At 37.6% G+C, this 12623-nt stretch overlaps 1 protein-coding gene across 1 annotated transcript in view; it reads left to right on the top strand.

Annotated features, from left to right (window-relative positions):
* CUBN (cubilin) overlaps nucleotides 1-12623 on the top strand; it is a 264084-nt gene that overhangs the window by 189584 nt on the left and 61877 nt on the right. Inside the window, exons 48-52 of the mRNA XM_081818905.1 lie at nucleotides 364-570; nucleotides 3101-3250; nucleotides 5042-5163; nucleotides 5731-5956; nucleotides 7859-8046. Coding sequence (XP_081675031.1) covers nucleotides 364-570; nucleotides 3101-3250; nucleotides 5042-5163; nucleotides 5731-5956; nucleotides 7859-8046 — 893 coding nt within the window. The remainder of the gene's footprint in view (nucleotides 1-363; nucleotides 571-3100; nucleotides 3251-5041; nucleotides 5164-5730; nucleotides 5957-7858; nucleotides 8047-12623) is intronic.

Below are 12623 nucleotides of genomic sequence, written 5' to 3'. Positions count from 1 at the left end.
AATTGCTAATGAGAAGCCACTGAGGCCACCACTGGAAGTTAGCTATTTCTCTAAATTAAATATTAATGAACAATAGGCTTAAGTTGGGAGAAACTGGTGCAAACCCCTAAATCCACCTAATCTACCCTACAGGAAAATAAAGAAGCTGTTTATTTTTATACATATTTCCAAACTCACAGAAATTTCCTCCGTAGTCTGCATGCATAAGCCAGCCCTTCACCCACAATCTTAACTTCACTTAGAAAAACAAATCAAAGCAATAAAAATCTTGCTGTTGTTATTTTAGTTGTTATTGCATTACTTGTATGTTCTGTTATGGCGTGAATTTCACTCTTACTTCTCTGTTGTCTTTTGTTTTCTTAGTGTGTGGTGGGTCCCTTACACATTTCCCTGAAGGAAACTTTACTTCTCCTGGCTATAATGGAGTCAGTAATTACTCAAGAAACTTAAACTGTGAATGGACGCTCAGCAATCCAAATCAGGGAAATTCATCTATGTACATTCAGTTTGAGGATTTTTACCTGGAAAGTCACCAAGACTGTCAGTTTGATGTCCTTGAGTTCCGAGCAGGTGAGTTCAATCAAGGAACTTGTTCTATTTTACTTATCCACAGTATTGTTCTTATACCTGGAGGCCACCAATAATGAAGGGACTCATGTGGCTATAATATATGTACATAGAGTCCTAAAGAACTTTGGTCAGAAAAAGCTATATTTCTGTTTGTACCCAGCTGAGGTAACGTGCCCTATGAACGGTGAACGAGATGGATCAGAGTTTGCAAGTAGACTCTATGTTTCAATTAAGATGAGGCTTACCAAGAGAGATTCAGCTTATCTGTGTTCTCTCTCTTTTTTTAAAGATTTATTTATTTGAGAGAGAGAGTGAGAGAGCACGTGGTCACGAGGGACAGAGGGAGAGAGGGAGAGAGAGAGAGAGAATCCTAAGCAGACTCCATGCTGAGCACGGATCCTGACACAGGGCTCGATTCTATGACCCTGAGACCATGACCTGAGCCGAAACCAAGAGTCGGACACTTAACTGACTGCGCCATCCAGGTGCCCCTCATCTGTATTCTCTTGATGAGTTCACGTGGTCCCTTCAGTGATCTTTTACTACTCAAGACTTCTTTCATCACAGACTGGAAATTAGCGTGGTCAGAATTGTATCAGTGATTTCCTGAATTTACAGGGATTCTACTTAGAAATCAAAAGAAGTTTGCAATGTAACAGATGGAAGAGAACGTGGAAGCTACTTGGGGAATTATCCCCAAAAGAGTCAAGTTTGCCTTTGTTTTCATGATAGAAATGGACTGAGGTGTGCTTGGTAAACCATAGTTCTCTTAAGAATTTTTTAAAAAAAATCTCCCTTCATAAAAGATGAATCCATTTTAGTTCTTTCTTGTAATTGAGTCTTGAGTTGTGGGCAATCCATCAAATTGCCTCCATTGTTACATTGGCACTCTTTTCCTGGTTTGAAAAAGAGAAGTAACAACATTGTAGGTCATCTGTGCTATTTAAGGTTCACTGAGTTCCATGTAGCTGAAAAACTTTAATTTAAAGGAGGCTGAAAGCAGGAGAAACTAACACAGTGAGTGGCAATATTACACCAATGTAACTAACATTGGTGACAATGTTCTAGGGCAGCTATTGAAATCAATGCTGACTTTGAGAACATGGTGGACAGAATTTTCAAGGAGAATTTGATAAAGTCTGTGGTCACAGATCAAGGGAATCAGCAGGAGAAGCATGTGGGCCCTCCTAAGTAGATGAATCTAAAGAAGACTTACGAAGGAAATGGAAGTTGTAGTTTGAGAATGTTCTCCATGTGATTCTGATAAACCCTTATGACTGCCACCTGGTTCAAAACCACTGGCTTAAAATGTCCATCGACTGATGAATGGATAAAGAAGATGTAGGATATATATACAATGGAATATTACTTGGCCACCAAAAAGAATGAAATCTTGCCATTTGCAAAATGTGGATGAAACTAGAGTGTATTATGCTAAGGGATATAACTCATTCAGAGAAAGACAAATGTCATGATTTCACTCATATGTGGAATTTAAGAAACAAAACAGATGAACATAGGGGAAGGGAAGGAAAAAGAATATAAGATAAAAACAGAGACGGAGGCAAACCATAAGAGACTGTTAACTACAGAGAGTAAACTGAAGTTTGCTGGAGGGGAGGTGGGATGAGTGTTGGGCTAAAAAGGGTGATGGGCATTAAGGAGGGCACTTGATGTTAAGAGCACTGGGTATTATATGCAACTGCTGAATCTCTAAATTCTACTCCTGAAACCAGTACTACACTATTTGTTAACTAACTTGAATTTCAATTAAAAAAACCCCAAAACATTGGCTTATTGAATTAAGCCGAGCAGCTGTATATCAAATTTCATTCAGTTAAATGCAATCTTCTCCCTATTCCCCCATTTCAGAGAGAGTTAAAGTACTATATTTTATTGACTTATAAAATCAATGATGTTAGTCTGACAGAATAAATAAAGAGCAGATTAATTGTGAGCTCTTGTAGGTGTCCAATAAAGGTTGATCAAATTACTGTGAAAAGTAATCTTCATAAAAATACTCAGCTCCAAATCTGATAATTCTTAGCCTAAGTACTGAATATCCTATTCATTTTAATTAAATTCAGTGAAGAAATCATTAAAATTTTAGATAATTATCACTTTTATCTTGATATATTTTGTCACTGTTGGCATTATATTTTTTACTCCCTAAAAAAAGGCACATCCAAGTGTTTTTTTAAATTAATTTTATCTCTGTTTAGGTATGCTAAAATAATTATGAAAATAAAAATTGGAACAAAGTGGCACCCACAATAGAGAGAGGTGCCTATACTAAAAAAGCATGGGGATTTTTTGTTTGTTTTTTTTTTACCCTGTTGGAGGAACTCTTTCTTTTGCAGTTGACAAAGATAAAAAGGAACTTTGTGAAACATCTCCTACTAAATCAGAATTTCAATGTGCGTCAATAAATACCTTGAAATGTTCTTTATTATTTGTTCCTACTGAATTCATTGAATATATTTCTCAAAAGCTATATAAATAATGGCATTTGGTGTGTTATTTTGTTCAGGTAATGCTGATGGGCCTCTGATGTGGAGACTTTGTGGACCTTCAAAACCTACAGTGCCACTGGTTACACCTTATCCTCAAGTATGGATACACTTTGTCACCAATGAACGTGTAGAACATGTTGGATTCCATGCGGAGTATTCTTTTACAGGTAAGACTTGTCACTAAATGCTCAAAGTCTGGAAATATCATAGATGATAATTTTTTTCCATAAAGATCTCACATGTATTTTGTGAGATTCACTTCTAGGTAGCTATTAAATTTGTTGCTAATGTGAAGGAGGTGTTCTAAATTACACCTTCTAATTGGTGTTGCCGATATCCAGGAATTTTTAAATTTTTATACATTTACCTCTAGCCCAGAGATTTTGCTATACTCTTATTAGTTTTGGTATTTTGTCTGTAGATTATCTTTGGTTTTTCTGTATAAACAATCCTATCTTCTGCAAATGATAATATTTTTTTCTTTCAGCCTCAAAATTTCATTTCTTTTTCTTGTCTTATTTCACTGGCTAGGCCACTGTCATGTTAAATGGAAGAGATGACCTTCATGTGAATGCCTGTGACCCTTCATTGTCAAATATATTGATTTCTCTTAGGGTTTTCAATAAATACTTCTTATCAAAGAAAGTCCCTTCAATTGTTAGTGTACAATTTTTTTTATTCTGAATGGATGTAAGATTATATCAAATGATTTCTCTCCATCAGTTGAGATGATTGTTTTACTCCTTTAATATATTAATAAGATAAATTATATATTGAAAGACTTTTCTCTTGTTAAGCCATCTTTTAATTTCCAGGATAAACCCTACTTGGTTATGCTGTGTGTTTTGAACATATTACTAGGTATTATTTGCTCATGTTTTGTTTTGGATTTGTATCTGTGACATTCAGTTTTTTTCTGAAAATGGAGTCCAAGACAGACAGCACTGCTCTTTGCTGTTTCTCTGGAGCATCAGAATTTTTCTAGTCCCTTTCACTAATATGACAGTTCTTTTAGACTCTCAACATTATGTAGAAGTCTCAACTCCATCCCTTCCTTTTGTGCCAATCCAAGGCCATATGTTCTCCTGCATGGTCATCAAGACCTCAGACCCTGACCTCTGGGGCCCACATCTTGGTTCTAGATCCTTTCAGACTGACATATTCTCAGTTTGAGATTACCCCTCAGAACATAATTATTTTTTTTAGATTTTGGAAAGCCTCCTTTTTTCTATGAAGTTTGGCTAAGAATCAATATATGTTTTCGTTATAATTTTATCTGACATTTCTTTGTGTTATAATCAAATGGTTGATTTGGAGAGGGAGTAAGACTGATCAACCGTCTTGCCAGTTGATTTTTCTTTATTGGATTGAAAGAAGAGAGCCAGGTTTCAGGAAGCAGTATTATTCATGTAGGAAATCAGACAATCTTTATGCTTTAAAGATATATCTGTTCTTCAACTTGCTATGCTAAAGTGTCCTTTGATAGCTGACTACAGACATAAGTGCTTCTCATCAAATGACAAATTCTTTAGTTATGGTATAGATCATATTCTTCAAGTTTGTATTTATTTTTACTGGCCTGTTTTTTTTTTTTTTTTTCCAAGAAAGGCAGTGTTATTTACTTTGCCCCTAGTCACAGTGTCAGTTATATGCACATCTAATTATTCTCCATTTGTGGTAGAGATTATCTTCCTTCTCCTCTGTCCTAAACATGATCCTATCTTCCCTGTGTGATTCTTTTTAATTCACACTATATGAGATTCTGTTTATTTCTAATCTTCTACCCAGTTTTACTTTGCCTTTATCCACTTTAATCTATTTTTTCACTGATTGCTTTTTTAAAATCATAAAGTATGATGGCTGTAAGACCTACTTCCTTTGGCTTTGCAGAGGTTTTTTGTTTGTCTGTTTGTTTGTTTTCTTATATCTTATTTAGAAGTTTACAAATCTAATTTCAGACTGTGGTGGAATACAGCTGGGTGAGAGTGGAGTGATCACAAGCCCCAACTATCCAGCCTCTTATGACAGCCTGACCCACTGTTCCTGGTTGTTGGAAGCCCCAGAAGGCCATACCATCACTGTGAGTTCTGCTTTTGTTCTAGAACAAAAATACCATGTCCTGTGTGGAAAAAGGGTTCTTTTAATAAGCAAGCAATTAGAATAGGCTTTGATTCTGCAATCAGTTCATTTTCTCCCCAAAATCTCATTAGAGTACAGACATCTGCAAGTATCCAGTGACTGAGGAAATCTCTTTTGCAAGCATAGGAGAAGATCTAGATAGATAGATAGATAGATAGATAGATAGATAGATAGATAGATAGATATAGATAGATATACAAAAGACATTCCCATCCAGGAGAGAAGTGTAATCACATTCTTGATATGAGTTGCCATCCCAGCCCACTGGACTGAAGAGGTCCCCCTACTGACTCCAGTTCCAGGAGAAATATCCCCTCTCTAAATTTCCAATAGAACCCCCAATAAGGAAAAAGAGAGGAGGGCAGGGTAGAGTTAAATAAGAGACATAAATATAAAATTATATAAATTAAAACAAAATAAAAGGGTTTGTGAGGACCTTATCTAACTTTAGGTAGCTAATCTCACTTACAACTCAGAGCACCTCATTATTTCTTTTTTTCTCCTGCAGCTTACATTTAGTGACTTTGATATTGAAGCCCATGCAACCTGTGTTTGGGACTCTGTCACTGTCAGGAATGGTGGTTCTCCTGGATCACCCATAATAGGACAATACTGTGGAAGTTCAAACCCCGGGACAATCCAGTCTGGTTCCAACCAGCTGGTGGTGATTTTTAACTCAGACCATTCGGTGCAAAATGGTGGATTTTATGCCACATGGAACACACAGACATTAGGTAAAAGAAACATTCTCTGCACTTTTTAAATTGATGTGTTTTTAAAATTTATTAGATAATTTAATAAGTATGCATTTTATATTTACTCTCTGTCAGACTGAACTGGGACTGTTTACACATGTCATCTCATGTAGCAACTTCATAAGGAAGATGCAATATCCATAAAATTCTCCATTTTCTGTGGGTGGAAACTGGGGACAAATGGGTTGATAGTTTTCCCAGTCATGGAGCTATAAGTGATAGAGTCAGGATTTGAATAAAAATAGTGGGGCCCAGAAACTCTGATCTTCACACTTCACCATGTTGCCTACATAGGCAAAAGAGCATGGCATAACCAGAGAATCAAAAATAATAGAAAATATGTGTCGGAATCACAAGTAGTTCAGAATATTTGGAGCTTGGAGGCAGAATGCTGAGTGGTAAGCTGAGAGCAGGAAGTTAAGTGGTCCACATCATGGAGAGCCTTGTCTTCTATACTATCCCTCGAGCAATGGGGAGCCATTGAAGAGTTTTGAGCAGCAAAGTGACAAGATTTGTGATTTAGAATGAAGCTCTGTGTGTGGCAAAGTATAATAGATTTGATTTCAAAAGGGTAGCTTTTGTACCTATAAAATATGAACTTCACAGAAATTCCCAGAAAATATAAGAATTTGCATTGGAGGGGTACCTGGGGGGCTCAGTCAATTAAGTGTCTGCCTTCGGGCTCAGGTCATGATCCCAGAATCCTGGGATCAGGCCCCCCCCAATCAGGCTCCCTGCTCAGTGGGGAGCCCGCTTCCCCTCTCCCTCTGCCCCTCCCCCTGCTTGTGCACTCTCTCTCTCTCAAATAAATGAATAAAATCTTTTTTTTTTTTTTAAAGATTTTATTTATTTATTTGACAGAGACAGAGATAGTGAGAGCAGGAACACAAGCAGCGGGAGGGGGAGAGGGAGAAGCAGGCTTCCCCCCGAGGAGGGAGCCCGATGTGGGACTCGATCCCAGGACCCTGGGATCATGACCTGAGCCGAAGGCGGACGCTTAACGACTGAGCCACCCAGGCGCCCTAAATGAATAAAATCTTAAAAAAAAAAAAAAAGAATTTGCATTGAATACTTCAGTCAGGATTTGCAGTATCGCACAGGGCAATTCTTTCGAGAGTCCGAGTTATTATGAAGGTTTTTGTGGAACGAGTCAAACTTTCTCTCATTAAACCACTGGTTGCTGTTGAAGTCACAGGGGAGTTTTAGGTGTACCATTGGTTTTCCAGGGGTTTAAAAGCAAAAGATGCAGGAAAGCTCTTTAATTTTACTTCATTTTAAGTTCATATTTTTCCTTTTGTCATCTCTTAAGTACATATTTAATAGTATAAAATAATTTGATATTTTCTTTCTTTAAATTTATGTCATTTATTTTCATCCATCAGTGTTTCAATATGAATGAACCAGATTGCTTAATGGAAGAATTTTCTCCTCCTCAAAATCATTTTCTCTAGTCCTGTATGTTAGAGTAAAATTACCAGTGAGTGTAGACTTGTATTCTCATGTGTTCACGGTAAAATAAAATAACAGAACTTGGGATTGCTGGTTCACAAATACTATATAGCTTCAAGGGGAGTAAAAAATATTGCCATTGTTTGAAAACAGAATAGAAGTCTATCCTCTTTATGGCAAGGATTAGTGGCCTCGGGTGAGTTCAATATAAGTGTAACAAAACAGTAACAGCTGAAGCTTCCTCTGGATTCAGTTTACCTTACATTTATTGAGAGTTCTTGTCGTATACCTGCCCCAAAGGCCAGTGACTCATATGTAAGGAAAGAGAACCTGAAATCTTACATTTAGAAATGTGTCTCCTTTGAAAGTCTTGGGCTACGAAAGTGGTTATTTTCCTGTCAAACTAATGATTTTTCCATGACAATTTCTCAGGTTGTGGGGGAATACTTCATTCAGATAATGGTACAATCAGATCCCCTCACTGGCCTCAGAATTTTCCTGAGAACAGCAGATGTTCCTGGACAGTCATTACTCACGAAAGCAAACAGTTGGAGATCAGCTTTGACAACAACTTCCTAATCCCCAGCAGTGATGGACAGTGTCAGACCAGCTTTGTGAAGGTGAGCGCGCTTGTTTATTTAATTGGAGCTGAGCTGGTTTGTGAACATAAACATTTAGACCAGAAATGACTCATTGCCCTCAAAGTAAGAAAAGGGCAATTTTCTTGCTTGGATTTCTTGAATAAAAAATGTGAGAAATCTCAACTATTAGGAGTTAAAATTTGAACCACAACACACATATTGCCCTGTGACTTTTCATTTGCTAGTATGTAGGCAAAGTAACTTAAGGAGATTGTTTTCTGGCCTTATTACATTGTCATACGCACTTAGGGTTCTTTCTTTCTGTGGAAACTGAAGAGAGAAGGCCAGATTTTTTGTTTCCTTCCTTCCTTCCTTCCTTTTCTTTCTTTCTTTCTTTCTTTCTTTCTTTCTTTCTTTCTTTCTTTCTTTCTTTCTTTCTTCTTTCTTTTTTCTTTTCTAGTAGATGTTCAAGGACAAAATCAATGTAAGGCCCCATTACAGACAACATTTAAAGTATGCTATGAAAATTACAGAAGGCTAGAGATGTGGCTAGTGCCAGCCTCCACGGTGGGCCTCAAGAGCCCGCAAGATGGAAAGAATGTTTTACTCATGTAAAATTATGGCGGTGGGGCAGTCAGTAAGGCTCTTTTTCTCCAGAATTACAAATACTGCTTATGTGGCACTGACCTCACTTTTCATTGACTTACGACTGTGATGGCTGCACAATAAATTCATTCTGACTGTGCTATTTGGATCTCAAAAGTTATCTATCTCTAAGAGATCTTTCCACCTTTTACTGGAAAAGACATCGGCCTTAAGTTCACATTGCCTGGACTCCATTCATATCTCTTGCATTTACCACCTGCATATTCCTCTGTGAGCTAATTAAACATTTGGATTTAATTCCTCAACCATAAAATAAAGAGAACAATTTGTCCTTTGGTAGGACTGTTTCAGCCATTAGAGGTAATATGATATAATAACGCAAATAGTGCTCAGTATTTGGAATGTGAAACCACCTAATGAATAATAGTGGCATTTTACTGTTGATATTATTATTTTATATCATCTTTCAAATTATGTTTTATATCTAACTGATCTGTGCTTACTGGTTAAATAAAGATCCCATACTTTTATAAAATATGTGTATAACAGAACACATCTAATACAACTTTTCTTAATTGCTTTTCTCATAAAGCAAATTAACTTTCTCATGGACTGAGTAAACTTCAAATGTATAGATATATATAAAGCCTTGCAAGTTCATCAGTTGTACAAATGGAATCTGAGAAGTTATTTAGGCCCATTTCTCCTCTTGATCACGTGGAAATCCCTCTGACATCTGGCAAAGCCAACACCACTGGCAGGTGGGGTTCACTTGGAGCCCTGCCCAAACTAAATGGCCTGGGAATCCCTCTTCCCCTGCCAGGTCAGAGCCCCCTGATTCTGCCAGGAGACACTGAAGAGGGCAGAACCAATAAGAGGGACCAGCTCCAGCAAGCAACCCTTAACCTCACACCTTATACAAAAATTAACTCAAAATAGACCACACCCTAAAATGTAAGATATGTAGCTATATGTTTTAGGGGGTAAAAAATAGCCCAAAGGTGTCAAAACCTAGAGATAGGTGAACATTTCTTAGACTAAACATCTAAAGAATGATCCAGAAAAAGAAAAATTGACAAATCTTACTTCATCAAAATTAAAAATCTTTTGCTCTGTGAAAGCCTGTGTGAAGAGGTTGGAAAGACGAGCCACAGACTGGGAGAAAAGATGTACAAACCACCGATCTGACAATAGACTATGATCTAGAATATACACAGAACAGTCAAACCCAACAGTAAAAATACAAAGAATCTAACTAGAATATGGGGAGAAGATTTGAACAGATATTTCACCAGAGAGGATATATGGATGGTAAATAGACAATGGAAAGATGTTCAACATCACTAGCCATTAGGAAAACCGAGACTTAAAACCACAATTAGAGATCACTACACACCTATAAGAATTCCTAAAATAAAGAATAGTGACAAGACCAAATCCTGGCAAGCTTGCAGAGAAGCTGTATCACTTACTCATTGCTGATGGGAATGAAAATGGTACAGCCACTCTGAAAATGGTTCAGCAGTTTCTTCCAAAACTAAATATGCACTTGCCATAAGATCCAGCAATTGCCCTCTTGGACGTTTATCCCAGAGCAATGAAAATTATTTTGACATAAAAACCCATATACAAATGTTGATAGCAACTTTATTTGTTAATAGCCCAAAATTGAATTCAGTGCACATGTCGTTCAACAGGTGAATGATTAAACTAACTAGCACATACCTACCAGGGAATGCAAGTCCTCAGTAAAAACAAACCAACTATTGACAGACCAACCATTTGGATAAATCACCAGGGAATCATGCCAAGTGAAAACAGCCAGTACCCAAAGGTTACATAGTCTCTCGTTCCATTTACGTAATATTTTTGAAATCACAATAGTTAGAAATGGAGGACAGCCATAGGTTAGAAAGATGGGGGTGTGGGAGTGAGTTGTGTATGATTATAAAGGGGCAACTCTAGGGACCCTTATGGTGTTGGGACTCTTCATCATCTTGAACATGGTGGTACATAACTAAATACACACACACACGTGCAAGTACAAGTAAAACTGAGAAATTGATTAAGATCAGTGGACTACATCAATGCCAACATCCTGGTTATGTTATTATACTATAATTTTGCAAGATGTCAATTTTGGGGGACACTGGGGAACACGTACAAGGGATTTCTCTAGATGATACCTTACAACTGCATGTGAATCTGTAGGTATCTTAATAAGCAATAATTTTTTAAAAAATTTAATGACAAAATATCATGTGCAGCCAGGCTAAATTATACAAAACCTTAAGAAAAGTCAGAAAGTTTTTTACTTAATGACAACTTCATGACATTCTATAGGTCCAATATGGTTTTGATGAGTGCTGGGTTATATAGGCAATGAAACGAGCTCTTGGCTGACAAGGCAGCAGTGAATATTGACTAACTCTTTACCATTATTTTCATTACAACACTTATGTTCCTGGGCCAAAAGGTAGGATGTCAGATCCATAATTAATGACTTCAGGAAAGTATAAGTACTTGATCATTCTTGATCATTCAAGTTCTTAATTAAAGCACTTGAGATTCTTTATGAAAAGTTTTAGCTGTCACTTTGCCTTTTGGGTAATGTTGTAAAAATAGATATCTATCTCTCAGTAAGGCATATGTATAATTTTTAAAAATCTGAATAGAAAATTTCTGTAAACTATTTTCCTGGATAGTTAAGGTGGTGGTGGTGGGGGACTTAATGGGGATATTATAGAAATTTGGAAGTGTGTGTTTCTTTCCTGACACTTTTTTGAATTTAGGTATTTGGCAGAATATCTGTGCCTTTGTTCTTAGTAGCTCCCATGACAGACCCCTCCTGTATCTAATAAATGACAAACATCATTCGACTTCAGTAATATAACTAACAGCTGGATACCCAGTGTTTGAAAATCATTGGAAATGATACGGCTTTAAAGAACTGAGAAATAGTAAATCAGCACTATGAATCAGTGCTATTTCAGACCTCTTCCTATGGACTGATCTGCCCACAGAAATGTTTTTAGTGGCTTGCTATTTTATTGCTTTCTTTGAGGAATATTCTTGAAAGTGACATGTTCAAGTGAGTAATTTAATAGAATTTGATGTGAAGAAATGTTGAATAGTGAAGTAAGACTAGTCCAAACCCATTTAATCTTCTTGGGCTACATAATTCTTAGTTAGGGGTGGGGATGGGGCTTGTCCTGTGCATTATAGGATGTTCAGAGTTTCCTTGGCCCCTACCCACTACACACCACCCCCCACACCAAATACTGCCATCAAAAATGCCTCCAGACATTGCCAAATGTCCCCTGGGGAAGGCACAATTGCTCCTGGTTGAGACTCACTCAGCTAGGTGGGTCTTCCCTGGTTAAACCTGTTGAATGGTCTCTTTTCTCCAGTAATGTGTATGTATTACATACTATCAATATTTTCCTCGAGTGACTCCACATTTTAGATGCATGATCTCGTGCTTGAATGACTACAAAATTCTCCTGGCTGATCTCCCGGCATCCTCTCTTCTTCCTATTTTCCACGTTGTAATGATTTCCAAAAACCAAGTGTCCTAGAGCCCTAAGTTTTCCGGTGGCCCCTCGCCATTTTAGGACAGTGGTCAGATCTCCAACATGCTCCGAGGCTCGCAGGGACTCTGCAACCTCCCTCGCAACTGGCAACTTAACTCAGTTCCACTCCATCCTTTGCAGTAGCTGCGCCCCTTCCTGCCACAGAGGCCTCCTCAGGCAGGCACGCCCTCCCCAGACCAGGTAAAGCCCCCTGTTGTGTACTCTCAATAGCTCCAATACTGCTCCTTTCATAGTTGTAACTTTGCATTTAAATTTGTGATTCTACGAGTAATATTTTTCTCTCTGGTTAGGCTGGTTAGGATTGGCTTGCCGTGGCATTCTAATGCTCACGGTTTATTCCTCGGCAACTACTTTTCAAATGGGTTTATGAGTTGCTTCTTTTAAAGCGGCTGGACCAATTAAATGACAGCCTAAGTC

The sequence above is a fragment of the Leptonychotes weddellii genome, chromosome 5 (assembly GCF_054177405.1).
Source record: "Leptonychotes weddellii isolate Sample4059 chromosome 5, ASM5417740v2, whole genome shotgun sequence".
NCBI classification, from domain to species: Eukaryota; Metazoa; Chordata; class Mammalia; order Carnivora; family Phocidae; genus Leptonychotes; species Leptonychotes weddellii.
Note: the sequence above shows the minus strand (reverse complement) of the source record. Positions and strands in the feature narration are given on the sequence as shown.